General features: G+C 33.8%; 1 protein-coding gene across 7 annotated transcripts in view; it reads right to left on the reverse strand.

Moving 5' to 3' along the window:
• Positions 1-21,305, reverse strand: part of XRCC4 (X-ray repair cross complementing 4) — a 234,099-nt gene that overhangs the window by 186,914 nt on the left and 25,880 nt on the right. For all 7 annotated transcript variants that reach the window (XM_087430087.1, XM_087430088.1, XM_087430086.1 and 4 more), the window contains one exon: positions 19,204-19,379. In XM_087430087.1, coding sequence (XP_087286213.1) covers positions 19,204-19,379 — 176 coding nt within the window. The remainder of the gene's footprint in view (positions 1-19,203; positions 19,380-21,305) is intronic.

A 21,305-nucleotide genomic window follows, 5' to 3' on the forward strand; every position in this document is an offset into this window, starting at 1 on the left:
TGACGTGAGTTTATCTAGAGGTTGGAATTAGCAGACAAGTATTTTAAATCAGCTAATATGACTACGATTAAGGATTTAAAGTAAAATATGATCATAACAAATTAAAAGATAGAAAATCTCAGTGGAGAAATAAAAGTTATAAAGGAACCAAAGAGAAATATTAGAAATAAAATTACATTAAAAAAATTCACTGGATTGAGATGAAGGAAGAGACACTGAACTTGAAGAAAGATCAATATAAATGATCTAATCCGAAGAACAGAGAGAAAAAAGATTTTAAAAATGAAAATAGCCTCAGAGATCTTTACTCGAAGTCTCAGAAAGAAAGGAGAAAGAGAAGAGGAGTAAAAAAAAAATTTGAGAAACAATGACCAAGAATTTCTCAATTTTAGTGAAAGATACAAATTTACAGATTCAAGAAACTCAGGAAGCCCTGTGTAAAAGATATTTTAAAAGTTCACTCCAAGGCATACCATGGTCAAATTGTTGAAAATCAAAAATAAAGAAAAAATATTAAAAGCAGTCAGGGAAAAAAACATTACACACAGGAGAACAATAATTCAAATGAATGCTAACTTCTCATAAGAAACAACAGAAATGAGAAAACAAGAAATTAACATATTGAAATTCCTGAAACAAACAACAAAAAACGTGAATCCAGAATCCTTCAAGATTGAAGGCAAAATAAAGGCAATTTCAAATAAAATAAAACTAAGAGAATTCATTGAAGCAAACCTACACTACAAGAAAAACTAGACGGACTTCTTCAGCTGAAAGGAAATGATACCAGATGGGAATATAAATCAGCAGGAAGGAATAAGGAGCAAAAGAAATGGTAAATATCAATCCCGCAATATAATGTTAGAATTTTTGCTTTTAGCAGCCATACGTTTTTTAATTAAGAGGAAAATTTAATCAAGTGGGTGAACTTGCAGTATAGAGAATATCTTTAAAATTACATAACAGCTGTTTTATATTACATTTCTATATTTTATTACATTTCTATATTTTATCCTATAAAGTATTCTATAGTCTACATTTATAACAATGTTCTATATTACATTTCTACATTCTGTATTACAGACTTTACCATGCCTAAGTATTTTTGGTATAATGGTAAGTTTAAAAAAACAACACTACCAAAACTGATTCTCCAAATATCAAAACAGCACTGGAATAGGATTTTAGTAAAACATTTAATCCTTGAATTACCCTAACAAATAATCATACCTATTCCATAGGTATAAGGAGCCTGTAAAATAATGTGAAAAAAAGGTTGTCACTATTCATCAAAAAGTATTCTATCACTGATAACTATTTGAATCTCTATATTCAAGCGGCATCAAGCACAAAGGATCACCTGATATAACCAAAATTGTATCATAAGCATTGTATCCCAAATTGACAAGCAAACCTATTGAAAAACATTTATGCCATTAAACAATTTGTGAAAATTATTTAAACGAGTAATTTCTCTGAAGGAAATTTTCATAACATTTCATAACATTTAGCAATTAGAAATAAAAATAAAATCACAGCTGGGGTCTGGATAACAATCTGAAACAACATACAAAGGAAATGGGTATCTCTGGAATGTCATCTACTCAGTAGCCTTGTACAGAATGGGTTCCTTTTGCCAACGTAATCAGAATTAACGATAATTTCTTAAAAAACAAGGAGGCTCACCCTGCCAAGACTGCAAAGATCCTTTCAAACCTGCCACAGCAGCTCAGTGTGTACTGACTACATGTGGAGGCGCAATTTGTCTTGTCACTACTCTTTCCTTTTACTTCTGCTCCCTCAGCCAAGGCCCTCCCAACTTTACACCTGGAATATCGTGAATGCCACAGAACTTTCATAAATCAACTCAATAAAAATTTAAGCACATTAACTACATACAAAATTAAGAGACATTACACATAGCATGGTAATTAGCCCCACATGCTTTGAAATCATACCACCTGTGTTCAATCCCAGCTCTGCCACTCACTAGCTATTTGGCTTTGGATAAGTTACATACTACTGAGTATTAGTTCCCTCATCCATAATGCTGAAATGATAACAGGACCTATTTCATAAAATCATCAGGGTTGCATGTAGCATATTGTATGGCACATAGTGGTCATTCTCATTATTAAGCACAGTAAAAGAATGGAATATGACAATTACAAGGTCCCAGACTTTAGGTAACTATAACAGCTGAACACAACAGCTAATGTAAATGAAAATATAAAAAACCTACAGGAATACCAAGAAAGGCAATAACAGTTTTAAATAAAAAGAGAAGTTAAGTGAAAACTTCTTGAAGGATAAGGCATTTCCACACACCTACAAAAATATGCACTTTCCATAGGAGAGAATAACAAGGACCATACAGAGGTCACCAAAATGTCTGATTCATTTTCTGTCACAAAGAGATTGAAACAGCATTATTTTTTCAGTACAAGACTATTTATCCAGAATATCTGAGACCTGACCTGTTCCAGACTAATATTTGGGGAGGTTTAACAACAAAGAAGCACACTGAGTGAATAAATCTCATTACAACACATTAAAACAAGTAATACTCATACAAAGGGCTAATGTCTCTAATAGATAAAGAACTCCCAAAATTTGAGGGACAGAAAACCAACAAACAATAGAAAAAAATGAAAAAAGGATGAACAGACAATACACAAAAAAAGATATAAAAATGACTCTATGAAAAGGTGTTCAAATTCACTCAGAATTAGATAAACGCAAATTAAAACACCACTGAGATACCATTTCACATCTCTCAGATTGGAAAAAATTGAAAAGCGTAACAGCACATTCTGTTAGTGAGGCTGTGGGGAAGTAGACAATTTCATATGTTGCTGGTGGTAATGCAAACTGGTACAACTCTTCTGGAGGGGAATATGGCAATATCTAAGAAAACAATATATACACTTATTTTCTAGCAATCACAAATCTATGAATTTACTTCGAAGATAAACCTCCAACAATACGGAAATACAAAGATAATTCATTGCAGTATTGTTCCAATTGCAAAATACTAGGAACAACTTAAATGCTCATATATAGGAGAGGCATTGAAAAATTGATATATCTACACAATGGAGTATGAAGTACCTGTAAAAATGAAAGAGGAAAATCTTTATAAATTGACATGGAGTGATTTCCAGGATATGTTGTTATGTGAAAAAATCAAAATGCAAAAAAAAGTGTTTATAGTGTACTACACTTCATATACAAAAAAGCAGAATGTAAAAAAAATACATGCTCACTTGTACAAAAGAAATACAGGACACATAAACCAGAAACTAATGAGCTTGTTACCTAGAAGAGCTGGCTGGGAATGTAATGAAAAAAGTAAGGAAATGGGAAGAGGGTAGTAGAGATAACAGAGAAGTGACCCTTCTCTGAATATATCTTTTTATATAACTCTGATTCTTGGTCACTGCTCACATACCAAAAAATAAATAATTAACTAATATCAACCAAATGTGAGATAAACTCAAAATGGAATAGAGAAACTGAAAGAGATGAGAAGGAACAGAACTAATTTAAGACATTTTGGAAAATCATATTTTGAATGTATATTGTAAGGATAAAGACAAAAAGAACTTATATACAAATACTGTACTATATTTAGAAAATTTGTTTTTCATAGGGATATAAGTTAGCAATTCTGAAACTACTTTACGTGTATACTAGGACTGAGTAAATAAGTAAACATATTGTGGATAATGAAAGCCAGACTTTTCACCGTCAGAGAAAGTCACAAATAAGAAAGAGGGGAAGGATAGAATAAACTCTGTGACACGGATTGAACTAATGGCTTTTAACATATATTCAGATGGAGAAACGCAGATGTGTGCACATACACGTATAAGTATAAACATATTTGCTGGCTCTGTTCGTCTGCTTAGAGGACGCAGACGCAATGGTACCTCAGTAGCAATGAGCACACCTAGCACCCAGATATTGATTACGAAATATAATCTCAAATAAAAGGAACTATGGCTCTTTGGAGACATGGTTGATTCCAGGGCTGGGGTCAGGAAAGACAAGATGAGCCTGGTACATCTTGTGGTGCCAGAAAGCAAGGAAGAGCTCAAAGTAATGGAGACATATCTCAAAGCCACAGGAGTCAAGCTGAAGAAGCGCCCAGTGGCCAAATCTAGGACAATTTGAGCATCAAAATAAACAATGAGTGTAATTCAATCCAGAGAATAAAATAAATGTACTCATGAGAGTACATACTGATATAAATAAATAATTGAATAAATAAATGGAGGAGAAGGAACAGCTTTTCCTTAAAGTAGGATTCCAATTAATAAAGTAAAGGAATGATGAAAATAGAAAATCATAATTAGGTAGATCATAGTAATACGTGTTGGAGACAAAAACCATTGATGGGTGCTAAAATTAGTGAGTAAAAGCATGATGAAAAACAGGGTATTCATATACTCTCAAAATATCTCCACACGAGATACTTATTAATAACAAAAGGAAAAAATAGCAGGTTCACAGTGGAGAAACCTGGCAGACACCACCTTAGCCAAGTATTCAAAGTTAACATCACCAGTAATGATGCATATAGATATCATGTACCTCCCTATATGTTGCACTGAGAAGGGTATGACATCATTTCTGTGATATTCTCAACAAAAATCCATAAACTCAATCTAACCATGAGAAAACATCAGACAAATCCAAATTGAGGGACATTCTACAAAATAACTGGCCAGTATTCTTCAAAGGAGTCCAAGTCATGCAAGACAAAGACTGAAGAACTTTCACAGACTGTAAAAAGATAAAAGAGACTATTAAATGCAATATGAGACACTTAACTGTATTCTGGACCAGAAAAAGAACCTTAGTGGGTGTTATGGACTGAATGTTTGTGTCCCCCCAAAATTTGTATGTTGAAGCCCTAACCCCTCCTAATGTGATGGTATTTGGAAGTGGGGCCTTTGAGAGGTAATTTGGTTTAGATGAGTTGAAAAGGGCAGGGCCCCTGTGATGGGATTAGTATCCTTAAAAGAAGAGAGAGAGACCAGATAGAGGTGCTGACTGCAAGCCAGGAAGCGGACCCTCACCGAGAACTGAATCTGCTGGTACCTTGATCTTGGACTTCTCACCCTCCAGAACTGTGAGAAATAAATGCCTGTTGTTTAAGCCACCCAGTCTATAGTATTTTGTTATGGAAGCCAAAGCAGACAAAGACAGTGGGGAAAATGATGAAATTCAAATAATATCTTAGATTACTATGTCAATGTTAATTCCTCAATTTTAATAATGGTACCATGGTTATGTAAAGTGTGAATATTAGGGGATGTAGGGTAAAGGGTGACAGGAATTCTCTTTACTATTTTAGCCCCTTTTCTGTAAGTCTAAAATTAAAGTGTTAAAAAAGATAGCTGTCAAAAGATATAAATGACCAAAAACCAGAACAAATCAGAAAAACGTCACTATAATCCACCATTATGGTTCTAATCACTATGGCATATCCCCACTACTGGAGTGGTTTGGGATCATTTGTAGCCAGAGATATCATATTCTTTTCAGGAGTGCCACAAATAAAGCAATGTCTTTAATTATTACAATAGTATATCTTTTAAAACAATTCTTTTGTTTTAAAAACCATTGTTTAAAAACAATGCTTCCAGTTTTGAATAAAAATTATTTACTATGTGGCCAATTTTAATCAATGCACATTATGTTACTATACCAGAAAATTCAACAAAGAAAACCAAAGCTCTGGGTACACCACTAAACTCACATCCAATAGAGTATACAGCATACCAATAACAAACATCTATTTAACAAAGCTTCTCTGAGGTCAAAGGAGATCCAAGCCACTACCAATTTTTCAGTCTCCAGATACATTAAAAGTCAAAACAAGGTTATAAAAATTATGTTGACATATTTAAATTGACGCTCTTCATTGTGTACTTCAAGTGGTATGGCTTGTAATAGGATACAATTTTAAACTGGTATAAAAAATATCTGCTATGTGTATGAACTCATTTACAGATAACATCACAAGGACATGCTAGAGGCCGTTCAGAATGCAGGGCATTAACCCAGTAGCCTCCTGGGAGAGGCCTAGTAGTACACCACACACATCAATCTTAGTGTCCACACCATAAGACCCTGTGAGTTAGCATTATTAGCCTATTTGAACTGTTTTTTCCTCATAAAATAAAGATAAATGATTTGCTAAAATCCATACAATTAGAAATCGATTCAAGAATCACGCCAAGAACTTAAGTTCTTTCCACCATGCCTCATTTCCTCTCAACAAAAGGCCATCCCCAAAACATGTGGATTTGCTGGAATTTCAAAATTCAGCTAAGACATGATCACTGTCCTCAAGTTTACATATAATGCAAGAGACACTCAAGTAAATAATTAATAATAAATACTTATGAAATACCTATTATTAAGAAAGGACTGTTCTAGAAAAAGTATACATGCGTACAAACAGATACCCCTCTACACTATTCATTAAATCCTTACCACCATCCTGAGTCAGGTATTAGCATTATTTCCAAATTATGAAAGAAAAACTGAGGATGAACAATTGAATAAGCTGCCCACTGTCTCACATCTACTAAGCTGCAGGGCTGAAATTCAGATCAGTTAGTCAGGCTAAGTGTTCACCACTTCTAGGCAGTGGGACAATAACATGTCCAGAAGGGGTTACAGATGTGCAATAGGATTCTCATGGCTATAAACTGTTTTAGTAGTAGTATTTTAAAGTATAAAAGTATAGCCATTCAAAAATGTATAATAGTTTTAATGTCATTTGAACAGTATTTCTCCCTCTGTAAACTTCTTAAATTCAGTAATTTTGTGAGGAGGTACACACACCTGTACTACATTGCATCTCTTCCAAACTTAACCATTGAGACATCCTACGTTGTCTAATTACTATACTACTTGTGATTTATTTATCAACAGTGAAGATTTCTATTCTGCAATTCATGTAAAAAAATACTGACTTTTCATATCAACCTAATTAGCAAGTATTCCCCACAATTTTTCCTACTACTGGAAGTATGTGCCAACATCATCATCATCATCATCATCATCATCATCACCATCTGATTTTAGATGTTCCTAAAATGTTTTAGATTCTATCGATTTTCTCAATTGGTTATTTACTTATAACTTTAGGATCATAACAGTAAATGAAAATCTGATTCTTGACTGAATTTCCTAATAAATGGTTTGCTTTCAGAAAAAAAAAGAAATGCCTATTTAAGAAAACAAATAGCTGAACTTTAATTAATTTCATTAAATTGATAAAGAAGACTATAGGTCTTTATAGCTTCAAAAAATTAATGTTTCAGAGTATGACTAATTTTAAAATTTTTTCTATGCAATAATTTGAAACAGTATTAAGAATGTAGGTGATATAAAATATTTTGAAAATTAAAAATTCTGAAGTAAGAATTTCAAAGGCCTAGAGTCACCTTAAGTACTTTATCCTCAATAGGTTAATTTTAAATGATAACTTAATGAGTATATGGCTTACTTTTAATTAAAACAGAAGGGGCTGGCCTGATGGCATAGCGGTTAAGTGTAAGCGCTCCACTTCGGCGGCCCAGAATTCGCAGGTTCAGAATCCCGGGCGTGTACCAGCACAGCACTTGTCAAGCCATGCTGTGGCGGCATCCCATATAAAGTAGAGGAAGATGGGCCAGATGCTAGCCCAGGGCTAATCTTCCTCAGCAAAAAGAGGAGAATTGGCAACAGATATTAGCTCAGGGCTAATCTTCCTCAAAAAAAATAAATAAATAAAATAAAACTGAAGAGTCATGAAATCAAAAGAAATCCCAAATTCCAAGAAAGTCACTAAAAAATGAAGATTATCACATCTTTTGACTCAAGTGCCCTGATAATTCTCTTGCTGAATCTTAATGTCGTAGGTGCAGGGAATGAAGAAATGATATCTAGAAGACTATGTCATCTTACCAAGGGAGGAAAAATTATCTCAAAGTTTAAAAGTTTCTGCAAAGGCAAAATAAGCAACAAATCTGAGAGACAGATTATCACAATATGGAATCTAACTTAAGAAGCTAAATACAAGATACTGTAATAGATAGACAAAGCTGAAATGCCACACATAACTGCAAAATCCTTCATTTTACTACCCTGTGTAGAAACAACGGGGATTAGGTAACGGACTCAGAAGTATTTTACCTCAACAGTGGTGTAAAATTAGACCTAAAATAAATGTTCTGGTCCTCTTTAAGAAAGCTTTAAAAGCAAGACCCTAAGAATGACATTGTTGCCAACTAACTTAACTGTGTCCCAGAACAAAGTACAGATTTATAGGACTACAAAAATTTATTGCACCAAATAAGAAGATTTACAATGTTTGGCATCCAATCAAAGATTAACAGCCATGCAACAAAAAACAAAAATAGAACATATAATGAGCAGAAAAATCTATCAAAACCTACCCCAAAATAATACAGATTACAGAATTGGTAGACAAGGTCATTAAAAGTCATTATAATTCTATTCCTTAAATTCAAGAATGTAAAAGAAAGACTGAACATGGTAAGAAGAGTTAATGGAAGATGTTAAAAAGATGCAAATCAAACTTAAATGAAAACCACAATGTCTGTGAAAAATACACTGAATGGAATTAACAGCATATTAGACATAGCAGAAGAAACAATTAGGGAATACACAGAGCAATGGACACTATTCAAAATAAAAAACAAGGAAAAAAAAGAAAGGAATAAAGCAAAGAGGATCAGTGAGTTATGGGACAAATTCAAGCAACATAATAGACATGTAATTGGAGTCTCCAAACAAGGAGGAAGGGAAACAGAAAAACTATTTGAATAATGAACAAAATTTTGCCAAAATTGGCTAAAAATATAAACCAACAGATCAAAGAGGCTCATAAAGAAAGAAAACTACACCAAAGCACATCATAATCAAACTGCTTAAAGGCAATGATAAAGAGAAAACTCTTAGAAGCATCTGGAGAAAAAAGGCACATTGCTTAGATAGGAAGAACAATAAGAATGACAGCTGACTAGCCAGAAGACAGTAGAGCAATATTTTTAAAGTACTGAGAAAAAATTATCAACTTACAATTTTATACCCAGTGAAAATCTTTAAAAAGAAAGGTGAAACACAGACTTTTGCAGATACACAAAACCTGACAGAATTCATCACAAGCAGACCTGCATGAAAAAAAAAAATTAAACGAAGTCCTTCTGAAAAAAAGTAAATAATATTACATGGAAACCTGGATCTACACAAAGGAATGAATTGCTCTGGAAGAGGTAACTTTGTGGGTAGATATAAAAGACTTTTTTTAAAACATATAAATCACTTTAAAAGATAACTTAGAATTCTGATTCTAGACAAGATGGTGATAGTTCATTACATCCTATTATTCTCACTAATTACAACCCAAAACCTTGAAAAGATACTTCAAACAACTAGGAAACAATTCTCTCAGGTGGAGAAAAAGCAGATTTACTAGGGACCTTGGAACTTGAGGAATGACTTAGCAAAGAGCTTCCTGATTGGTCCTGTTTTGTTTAGTTGCCTTTTACATATCCAGCCTGGATATTAGAGAAGCCTGCAACATGAAACATCAATGGGTGCAGATAAACAAACAAAAAGTAAAGCCACTTCTATCTGGCCAAAAGAAGAGTAGCCAAGAAAGACAAAAGCCTTTTGCCTAGAACCCTTCCCTGTCCTCCCAGTCCAGGCAAAGAACCCAGAAGAAGCTATGCTCATCCCCATCCTGATCCCCATCTAGTACTACAGAGAGGAGACTATAGGTCCCTCCATCCTCACCCTGAACTAACGAAGTAGAGTCCTTTCTTCTCCCAACTTGGTGCTATAGCCATGGAACTTGTAGGCAGACTTATCATCCATTCTTACCCCGCACTAATCAGGTGGCACTCTTCTCCCCACTGCCACAGACATATACCATGACCAAGCAGAGTGTATTCCAGGAACGCAAGGCAAAAGCTCAATTTCTGTAATCCCACATTAACAGTCTAAAGAAGAAAACTCACATGACCACATCAATTGATGCAGAAAAAGCATTTAAGACAATTCCATACGTCTCCATAATAAAACCAATCAGCAAACTAGGAATAGAAGGGAACTTCTATAACCTGATGATGAGGATGTGCAAAATATGCTATAGCTAACATCATACTTACTGGTGAAAGACTGAATGTTTTCCTCCTAAAATGGGAAATAAGGCAAGGATTTCTGTTCCCACCACTACAGTTCAACATAGTAGTTTCATGTCCTAGCTAGTGAAATAAGGCAAGGAGAGGAAGTAAAAGGCATAAAAATTGGAAAGAAAGAATAAAATTGTACCTATTTGCAGATAACATTATTGTCTACATAAAAGATCCCAAGGAATCTAATTAATAAAAAAAAAACTAAAACAAATAAGGGAATTTAGCAAGGCTGGAGAATATAAAATCAAAACACAAAAAAAAAACCATATTTTTAAATACTAGTAACGAACAACTGGAAACTCGAATTAAAAAGCAAAACCATTTATAATAGCTCCAAGAAGACTGAAATATCTAGAAATAAATCTAACAAAACATGTACAGGATATGTGTGCTAAAAACTACAAAATGCTGATGAAAGACACCAAAGATAACCTAAAAAAATAGACATACTGTGTCCATGGATGGGAAGACTCAATTGAATTTTTTTGTAAATAGAGTAAAGATGATTTTAAAATGTATTTGGAAAGGCAAAGTAAAGAAATTACCTAAAACAACATTGAAAAAAAGAATAAACTTGGAGGAATTACACAACCCATTTTTAAGGATTACAACTTAATCCCTAAATCCTCAATCCTTAATCCTTAATTAAGTAATTAAGACAGTGTGGGGCTAGTGGAGGGATAGACACATAGATCCATGAAATACAACACAGAGTCCAGAAATAAATCCACACGAGTACAGCCAATAATTTCTAATAAAGGTGCAAAAGCAAATGAATGGAGAAAGGAGTCTTTTCAACTAATGCAGTTAGTTCAATTGGACATTCATATCCAAGAAAATGAACCTCAACCTAAACCTCACACCTTATACAAAAATTAATTCAAAATAGATCACAGATCTAAATGTAAAACATATACCTTTCTTTAAAAAAATCCTAGAAAATCTTCATGATCCCTAAGGGTTAGGTGAAGTCTTTAAAAATGACACCAAAAGCATAATCTATAAAAGAAAAAAAAATCCACAAATTGGACTTCATCAAAAATAAAAACTTTTGCTCTACAAAAGACTCTGTTAATACAATGAACAAACCAGAAACAGACTGAAAGAAGAAATTCCCAAATCACATATCTGGCAGAGGAAAACAAACAATCCAACTAAAGAAATGAGTAAAAGATTTGAATGGACACTTCATCAAGGAAGATACATGGGTGGCGAATAAGCACATGAAAAGATATTCAACACCCTTAGCCATTAAGGAAATACAAATTAAAGCCACAATAAGATAGTAAAACACACCTCTTAGAATGGCTAAAAAAAAAAAATACTGACAATACCAAGTGCTGGTGAGAATGTGGATCTTGCATATACTTCAGGTCAGAATGTAAAATGGTACACCTACTTTGGAAAATGGTTTAGCAGTTTCTTAATAAAGTTAAACACATACTTACCATACAACCCAGCATTCACAATCTCAGATATTTATTCTAGACCAGAGGTTAGCAAACTCTTTCTAAAAGCACCAAAAGTAAATATTTTAGACATTACACACCATAAGGTCTCTGTTAACAAGTATTCAACTTTGCCACTGTAAGACAAAAGCAGCCACAGACAATATATAAACAAACAGGCATGCTTATGTTCCACTAAAACTTTATTTACCAAAATGGCCAGCCAATCTACAGGCTATACTTTGCCTAACTTCAACCTCTGCACTAGAGAAATGAAAACTTACTTCACACCTTCACAAAGACCCCTACACACATATGTTCAAAGCAGCTTTGCAATAGCTAAAAAGTGGAAACAACCCAAACGTTCTTCGGTCAGTAAATGGATAAACAAACTGTGGTACATCCATACAATGTACTACTCAGCAATAAATAAAAATTAATTAGTGATATATGCAACAACTTGAATATATCTCAAGGGCATTATCCTCAGTGTAAAAAAAGTCTATCTCAAAAGGTTACATACTGTATGATTCCATAAATATGATATTCTCAAAATGACAAAACTGTAACGATGAAGAACAGATAAGTGGTTGCTGGCGGTTACATTGGAGACAGGGTACGACTATAAAGGGGTAGCATAAGTAAATGAAGGGGTCTCTCTGTGGTAATAAAGCAGTTCTGTATCCTGATTGTGGTGGTGGTTACACAAATCCACACTTGTAGTAAAATTCATATAACTATAAAAACACAAAAACAAAACAAAACACAACACAACAACAAAAAACCCCAGAGTGCTTGTTAAAACTGGTGAAATGTGGATTAGGTCTGTAGTTTAGCTAATAATATTGTACCAATGTCAATTTCCTCCTTTTAATAATGTACTATGGCTATGTATTGTTATCATTGTGGAAGCTGGGTGAAGGGTACACTGGAACGCTATAATTTTTGAAAACTTTTGTGAGTCTAAAATAATTTCAAAATAAATTTTAAAAGTTAATTGGCTGTTGCAAACAATAATAATAACAATATATTGTGGAGTTTATAACATATGTAGAAGTAAAATATATGACCACGATAGCATTCAAGTTCAGGAGAGGAGAAATGGAAGAATATTGTTGTAAGATTCTTAGACTATCTGTGAAGTAGTATATCACTTCAACATAATCTCTGATAAGGTAAATATATATGCTATAAACCCTAAAGCAAGAACTAAAATAGCATAAAAATGAGTTATAATAAACCAACCAAAAAGATGAAATAGAATCATAAAAAATAAAAATATTTCATTAGTCCAAAAGAACACAGAATAAGAGGAACAAGGAAATGGAATAAAGATGGAACAAATAGAGAGAGAGTAGATTTTAAAATCATCATTATTAATAACCACATAAAATGTAAATAGCCTAAACACTCCAATTAAAAGACACAGAATGCCAGATTGAATTAAAAAAAGTAAAATCCAACTACATACTTCTTAAAAGAAACCCAATTTAAATAAATACAAAAATAGTCAAAAGCAAAAGAATAAAAAAAGATATACCATGCTAACTCCTTTCAAAAGAAAGCTGGAGTAGGAGTATAATAACAGCATAATAAATATTTCTTTCAAGTGCACACAGACCATTGAATAAGAGAGAGCATATCTGGGGCCATAACACAAGTCCAAATAAATTTATTAGGATTCAAGGCATATAAATTTTTCCAATAACAAAGGAACTAAATTAAAAATCAATAACAGAAAAATGTCTGCAATATCCAAAAAAAAATTGTAAACTAAATTACAAACTTCTAAATAATTCATGAGTGAAAATGTAATAAAAAGGGAAATTAGAAAGTACTTTAAACTATACGAAAATGAAAACACGACATACCAAAATTTATGAAATGTGGTTAAAGCAGCACTTGGGAGGAAATTTAGATCCTAAAATGCCTGTATTAGGTAAGAAGAAAGGTCTCAAATCAATGACCTCAGCTTCCACTTCAAAGTGAGAGATCTGATAAAATATTTACATGACCTGTACTTTGAGAACTACAAACAACTACCCAGTGATTAAGGAATACTAATCAAAATTTCTAAACCTTGGCACTACCGACATTTTGGACCAGATAATTCTTAAATGTGGAAGCCTGTCTTGTGCATTGTAGGATGTTTAGCAGCATCCAAGTCTTCTACCCACTGGATGCCAGTAGCAGCTGCTGGCTATGACAACCAAAAATGTCTCCAGGCGCCAGCCCCGTGGCGTAGCGGTTAAGTGCACGCAATCTGCTTCAGCGGCCCATGGTTCACGGGTTCAGATCCCAGATGCGCACCAACGCACTACTCGTCAAGCCATGCTGTGGTGGCGTCCCATACAAAGTAGAGGAAGATGGGCATGAATGTTAGCCCAGGGCCAATCTTCCTCGGCAAAAAGAGGAGGATTGGCATCAGATGTTAGCTCGGGGCTAATATTCCTCACAAAAAAAAAAAAAAAAAATGTCTCCAGTTTCACCATATATCCCTGAAAGAGCAAACTCTCCCCCAGTTGAGAACCACTGGCCTAAATAAATGGAGAGATATATCTTGTTCATGGGTCAGAAGACTGAGTATTGTTAAGATGTCAATTCTGTAGACTCAAAGCATTCCCAATCAAGATTTCAGCAGACTTATTTGTAGAAATTGACAAATTGATTCTAAATCTCATCAGAAAATATGAAGTATATAAAATATTTAAAACAACTTTGGAAAAAAACAAAGTTAAAAGACTTATACTACCTGAATTCAAGATTTATCATAAACCTAAGTAATCAAGACAGTTTGGGGTTGGCACAGAGATAAATAAATAGATCAATGGAGCAGAAGAGAGTCCAGATATAGGCCTATACATACACAGACAAGTGATTTTCAAAACAGTGCAAGAAAATTCAGTGGAGAATTCAACAAATGATGCTAGAACAACTGAATACCCATGTGCAAAATATGAACCACAATCCATATCTTACACTATATACAAAAACTAACAATAATTCTAAAGTCTATTCTATGGCTTAACGAGAAAATATATACCTTGAGCAGGATTTCTGCACCACTTACATTACTGATTTAGTTCCCACATTCCAAAAAGGTCAGGAAATTATAAAGTGTTTAATATAAAAATGGCAGATGTATACATTTTATCACAGAAAAAAAGAGTGTTAGGATTTCTTTTTCAGGCATTCAAACAACACATTTGCAACCCATACTCCCACAAACCTGAAAGTCATTACTATTTTTGACAAAGCCTTTGGCAGAGTACCATAATAAATGATCCAATTCTGATATTTCATCTGGAAATACCCACTTGGATTCAAAGTCCTCCAAACCACAGGGACACATGGCAATAATATAGGATTCTGGACTGCTGTTTTTAAAAACAATTTTGGCTGCTTTTGGCTAACTTATTTTACCTCATTTTTATATATCTGAGAAATGTAAGTTAAATAAATGTAGGGAGACTGTTTGAACTTAGAACGCATTTTCCACAAGTTGCAACATATAGTAAGATACAAACTAGCTTACATCTTACTATATGTTGTAACATTTTTCAAACTAAAATATAACTGAAACAATTACCTGTAATGAGAATACTAGAGAAATAGCCCAGTAACAATGAAAAAGAACTCTTCTGAATGATGCTTCAATCTCTCCTAAATGTTAACGTGCAGAGATTGCTACTTGTCCCTCAATATCCCCCCACCTCTTTTACACAGTAATGGAAATCTGGGCAGAGGACACACCTGAAGATCACACTTCAGACTCCCTTACAGCTAGGTGAAGCTGTGTGACTTAGTTCTGGACACTTGGATGTGAGCAAAAGTAACAAGTACAATTTTAGGGTGATGGCCTTAAAGAAAATGCACATGCTCTTTATTTTCTCTTTTAACTCCATCTTGTTACCTGAAAGGTGAACATAACAGTGAAGCGAGAGCAGCCATCTTGGACCAGGGGATAAACACTACTTGTTAAAAATGGCAAAGCAGCATAATTAGAGAAGCCTGGGCCTCCAACATCATAAAGCCATCATATCAACCCAGGACTGCCTATTTGGATTTTTACATCAAAGAAAAAGAAACCTCCATGCTATTTAAGTCGTCAGATTTTCAGCCTAAACTAACCAATATCCCATGGTGGGGGGCAGGGGAGATGAAGGGAAAGGAAATACAAATAGACTTTACTATAATTCAAATAAAGGCCTATAGTCAGTTCGTGTGTGTGTGTGTGTGTGTGTGTGTGTGTGTGTGTGTGTGTGTATCATGTTTAACTTTCCTTCAAACTTCACAGTTTTCTTTCATTAGGACCATTTTTAGAAATATAAAACTACAGTATGTTAGATGACCTGGAATGAATCCAAGAAATTACTTTAAAACTTTATAGATGAGAAAACAGAGGTAGGAATAAGCTAAATGATAAGTCTAGGGTTATTCTTATCAAAAATAATTAGGTCTTTTTTTGTGGCTCATAAATGAAATATTTTTTCTGAAGAAAGAGCAAGTTACGACAGCAAAAAAAGAAGAGGAAGACATTATTAATTAAAATGTATTGTTTGCATGACAAAGTATATACTGCAAAATCAGCATGACTGTGAAGGGCAGAGGGAAAGCAGCAACACAAAGTACATGAATAATCTCCTGAGTGAGTGATAATACTTATAGTGAAGAGACAATGAGTTCTAAACACTTGCACTAGAGTATGCTTCCATCCAGAACAATCTACTGCCAACTGAAGAGCACTGGTGATGGGGCAGGAGGGGTCCCAGAGGCTTGTACTGTACAGAGAAAAAGAGTTAGTGTCCACCTGGTCATTCAACATGTATTCCAATGGGAATTAAGTTAAAATAAAAACATCTATTTATCTATAAAGAAAAGCCAATCAGAGTATAAATGAAATTTGGGGCGTTAGGAGCTCAAAAGCAATCTTATGAAAATCATGGAGCCACTCTTTCCAAAAAATGTATATAAATATCAACATAAACATTATACATTTTAAACATTCCATTGCTTTGGAAATTAGTAATTCTTTCACTGTGATAAAACAAAAAATAAGATTTCCAAAAAATTGAGTCTTTTGGAATACAAAAATTAGTGGTTACTTCCTTTTAAAACAATAGGAAAAAAAAGAAAATCTGATAAAAATGGAAATATCAAATAAGTCTCATATGACCTGAATATTCAAAATGTTCAAATTATGCAGTGATCTCCAACACAGCATTACACACATAAAACTTCTTGAATTGATGGTAACAAATGCCTAAAAACCTTGACTCTCAGAGGCACAAATCTGGTAGCAAATGTACTTAGAACTCATGGAATATACTTTGCCATTGAAGAGCAACCTTATGTCAACAAACAACAGAATTCACTACAACTTTTGGAGTTGAATCTATGTTCATTCTTTTCTTTTCTTCTAGGTATAGAAGGTCATTTTTGGCAACAATCAGATGTCTGTGTCATCAAGAAAAGGATTACACACTCCTTTTAAACTTTTAGGTCATCCAAAGCACAATTAGCCTTAAAAAGTATTCTGCCATCTCTCCAATTGTCTACATATTTTTGCCAGCAGATGAATTAACAAGATATTGTCACTCTGAAATTCAACTTGCAGAAGCACATCCTGAACCACTGGAAAAGTCCCACAGTAGTTTGGCCAAATGAAGTTGTGATTTTCATCTGCATCCATAAGTCTGATTGCAGCACGTCAAACTGAAAGTTTTACCTCATTCAAATATCCCAAAATATCACTCAAGTAAGCAAGTCATGAAAAAACTCCTCCATGTCAAACTGTTCTGAGAGTAGCCTTTCTCAAAAGCAAATTAATAAATGAATAAATAAGGAGGCAGCAATCTAAACTGCAGTGTAGTGATTTAGGACATATCCTTTAGGGAACTAACACACTTCTGCATTACTGGGAATCTCTTATTCTGTTTCCATTTCTTGAGAAAACCTCTTGAAAAGGCAGTGGTTCAAGGCTTTGACTCTGACAGAGGTGATTAATTTCAGGGTGGTAAGCAAGATATCTTTCAGGATTATTGTCACAGGTTTTGATGCTGACACATGCCAAGCCAATTATAAAAGACGTAAGTCATGATGACTTAAAAGTTCTCTCTTCATAAAACCACCAAATCAGATGTATTGCCAAGCGTAGCAAGTACTCCATCCACGCCCAATGTACCAAATCCCCCTTTTCACCATATCAAAGATACCAAAAGCCTTTCAGGTTTCCAAAAGGAACCCTACAAACTTGGAATTTGTTATGTATCAGTGTACACAAAACAGATAAAAACCAGAAACTGGCTGCATGAAATAATGTTGGCTGTTATATAGGAATGCTTGTTGAATGGGAAATGGCATCATTCCCAATCCGACAACGTTTTAAAATATCAGAAGAAACGGCAGTTCTGTAGAATTTAACATCATCTGATTGTGCTTGGGCCATTAATAACAAAATTTCAGCAGCCAGTTCAACCTTACTTAACCTATTTTAAATTATCCTTTTAAGGACCTCAGCTTATTGAAACTTACATAAATTGGCTGCTAAGTAGAAAAAGTAAGTATCTTCTAAACAGAAATAATTATTGAAACCAGTCTCTCTGTATTATTCTCTATAGGATAACCTCTAGTCGAAAAGAATGATTCCATCTGTTGCTTCAAATGTTCCTCTAATTGGTGAAATCTCTTTAATCATTCTGAATTAAAGAGTTTTTTAATATAATTTTTTAAATTCAATTTAGTTCCAGCACAAATTGTCAATAACTATCTCTACACTTAATGTAGTAAAGATTTCCCTTCCTTTCTTCTACTATAGATCTCATATCTGATTGATAAACCACTGGCAAAAAGCAAATAATTCAATCTCTAATTATCCCATAAACTTGGGTAAACTATACAAACAGTAAGTATGATACTTTAATAAATAAACCACCCACCTTGACCTGAATTGGTGTAGGACAAGTGGCAGATATCCTTGTCTGTAAAGCATGCAAGCTTTGGAAAGCTTGGGTTGAAAGTTATTTCTTCCTATTTTAATATTTCTAGGCTTGATAATATAAATAAAATATCGTAATTCCTAATTGCATGTCTTACTACACTTAACTGTATCATTTTGTAATTTCAAATACATTCTAATAAAGTAGAAAATAAGTCATAATTATTAAATATTCAAAGGTAAATGTATTACTTTCTTTGTTAAAGTCAGTATTTCCCCCATCTTATTCAATAAACCCTGTCTCAATGGTCTAACTCCACTTTTCAGAACTGCTCATTCACGTAATTATCTCTATAATACTTACTTTTAAAACATTAAAAACTAAATATATTTTCCAATTATAGTTTTTCACAATTCATTAATGTAAAGCATTTAATGACTGTAACTTTGAAGCATTTTCCAACTTGGAAACCAAGTACTTTTCAAACTTTTATTTCTGAGGTATTGTGGGAATAATATGCTAGTTACTTAAATAATTCCTCAGTAAGTGCTCTGACATTTTACTACTTACAATATTATGGAAAGTTTTACTTACTGAAACATCTTTCAGGTTTTTCTCAAAGGAGAAATGACAGGACTCTTTAGAAAAATTAAACTTGTATGCGTCGGTTGGTCCTGCTCCTGACACCAATGCTTTTCTCAGTTCATCAACATATTTCTCTTTTTCCATTGCCATGTCATCAGCTTCTTGGGAAATCTCTGATTCACAAACTATGGGAAACATCAATGAAAAGTTTTGAAATAAAAAATAAATTTCTAAACATGAGAATATTGGTTTACCTGCTGCTACTAATTTATCACTTATATAACAGAATTTTAAACAAAAAGTAAAATCAATACCCACACCATACATTTTTAAATGCAATTATACCTTTTAACTGAACTAGCAATTTTTGAGAAATGCATTAATTTAGTCTCAAGTCTCACCTGAAAAACATTAGACTCCTTGCATTCTTTCTCTGTCCTCAGATAAAATACACTCATTGTAAATTACCACAGAAACTACCATCTTGTGTACCTGCTCCTAGGTCATAGCCAGATGAATTATTTCCTATAATGAATAATAAGCTCAGTATTTTACAACATCTTTCTTCCTTGCCTCAATTATTAAAGAGATTAAAGAGTCTATAGTCTATTTCTCACTCACATGGGCAGAGTCAAATTAAAGTAAAAATGGAGTTCATTCTTCTCATCTCATTATGTGCTGACAATAAGAAAGGTAGATTAAGGGAGGTGATGAGGGAGAAAAGGAAGGAAATTAATATTTATTGAGTCTCCTCTATGGCATACATTATACTACAGATCTAGCTTCCAATTCTCTCATCTAGGTATATTTAAAGCTGACGTTTTACTCATTATTCAGATTTTTACTTCAATAATTATATTTTCAATTCTAGATATTCTCTTCGTTTCTTTTTCATATTATCCTGTTCTTGCCACACCCATCTTTTAAATATTTGAAAGCTTTAAACACGTTTAAAATCTCTTTCAGGTTGGACTTTATGCGTGGTTCCTGGGGTATTAATTCTATTTCTTCTAGCTGCTGACACATTCTCATCTGCCTTTTTTTCCTTTCATGCTTTGCAATGTTTGAACATGGCTCTCCTCTAGCCAGAGTATCAAGAGCTCTGGGCAGCAGAGGTAGTCTTAAATGAAGGTTACTGGTTTGCCTTTCTTGGAGTCTCAACAGGTTTCACCAGTTCTGGACCAATTCCGAAAGTTCATTTCTTAACTTAGTTTTTACACTTGAGGAAGAGCTCAAATTTAAACCTCCCACTCCTCACCCATATATAACACAGACCAAGGGTTCTGATTTTTGTTAAGACTTTTATTCACTCATAGCTCTTAGTGACTAGTCTGATTCTATGCTGCATCTCCAAACCAGACAGTAGTGTTTTGTTTTTGTTTTTTTTAAGAAGATTTCATTAACCGATTAACTTCCAAGTTCCTTTCTTTATACTGAGAGCTCAGCTCCAATTCCTTACGAGGCCTGCAGTCTCAACACTCCACCCCACTGAGGTATTATAATCACAGGCATTTAGACACATATCTAGTTCAGATATTCCATGAATCTATAGTTAAGCTTTAGTTCTCATGAACCACTTTGGTTTTCAGACACCTCTTCATACAAGGCACCTGGGATTTCCCTTTCTTACATTCAAACGCTGCAATGTGTCCGCTTGCTTTTAAAATTACAAGATTTAAGTCTAACAATTTTTTGAAATGTGTATGTGGTTGGGTGGTTTCCTGCATCAACTCAGGCTACTGCAATGATGAAAGATCCATATGGTTCTATACTTTTCTACGTAAAGGTTACATTTATCTATTTTATCTGTTATAACACTGACAGATATTTTCATTTTACAAATGATCCAATTGAAACTCAGATCAAGTAACAGTCTAGTGTCATAGAGTAGGTAAGTGGTAAAGCTGGGATTCATACTTATGTCTCTCTAGTTGTTTGGTTTTGAGGTGGGGTAGAGATCTGGGACACTGGATAAATTATTTCCTTCCATGATATTAAAAAACACATTAGTATGAAATATTACAAAAAACAATGAAATCTTGATTTTAAAAAATCCATAAAATATAACACAGCTTTTCATAACTTTGGTCTGTGTGCTATGAAATGTCTGG

This window comes from Ceratotherium simum, chromosome 4, assembly GCF_057802395.1.
Source record: "Ceratotherium simum simum isolate JZ-2026a chromosome 4, ASM5780239v1, whole genome shotgun sequence".
NCBI lineage: Eukaryota > Metazoa > Chordata > Mammalia > Perissodactyla > Rhinocerotidae > Ceratotherium > Ceratotherium simum.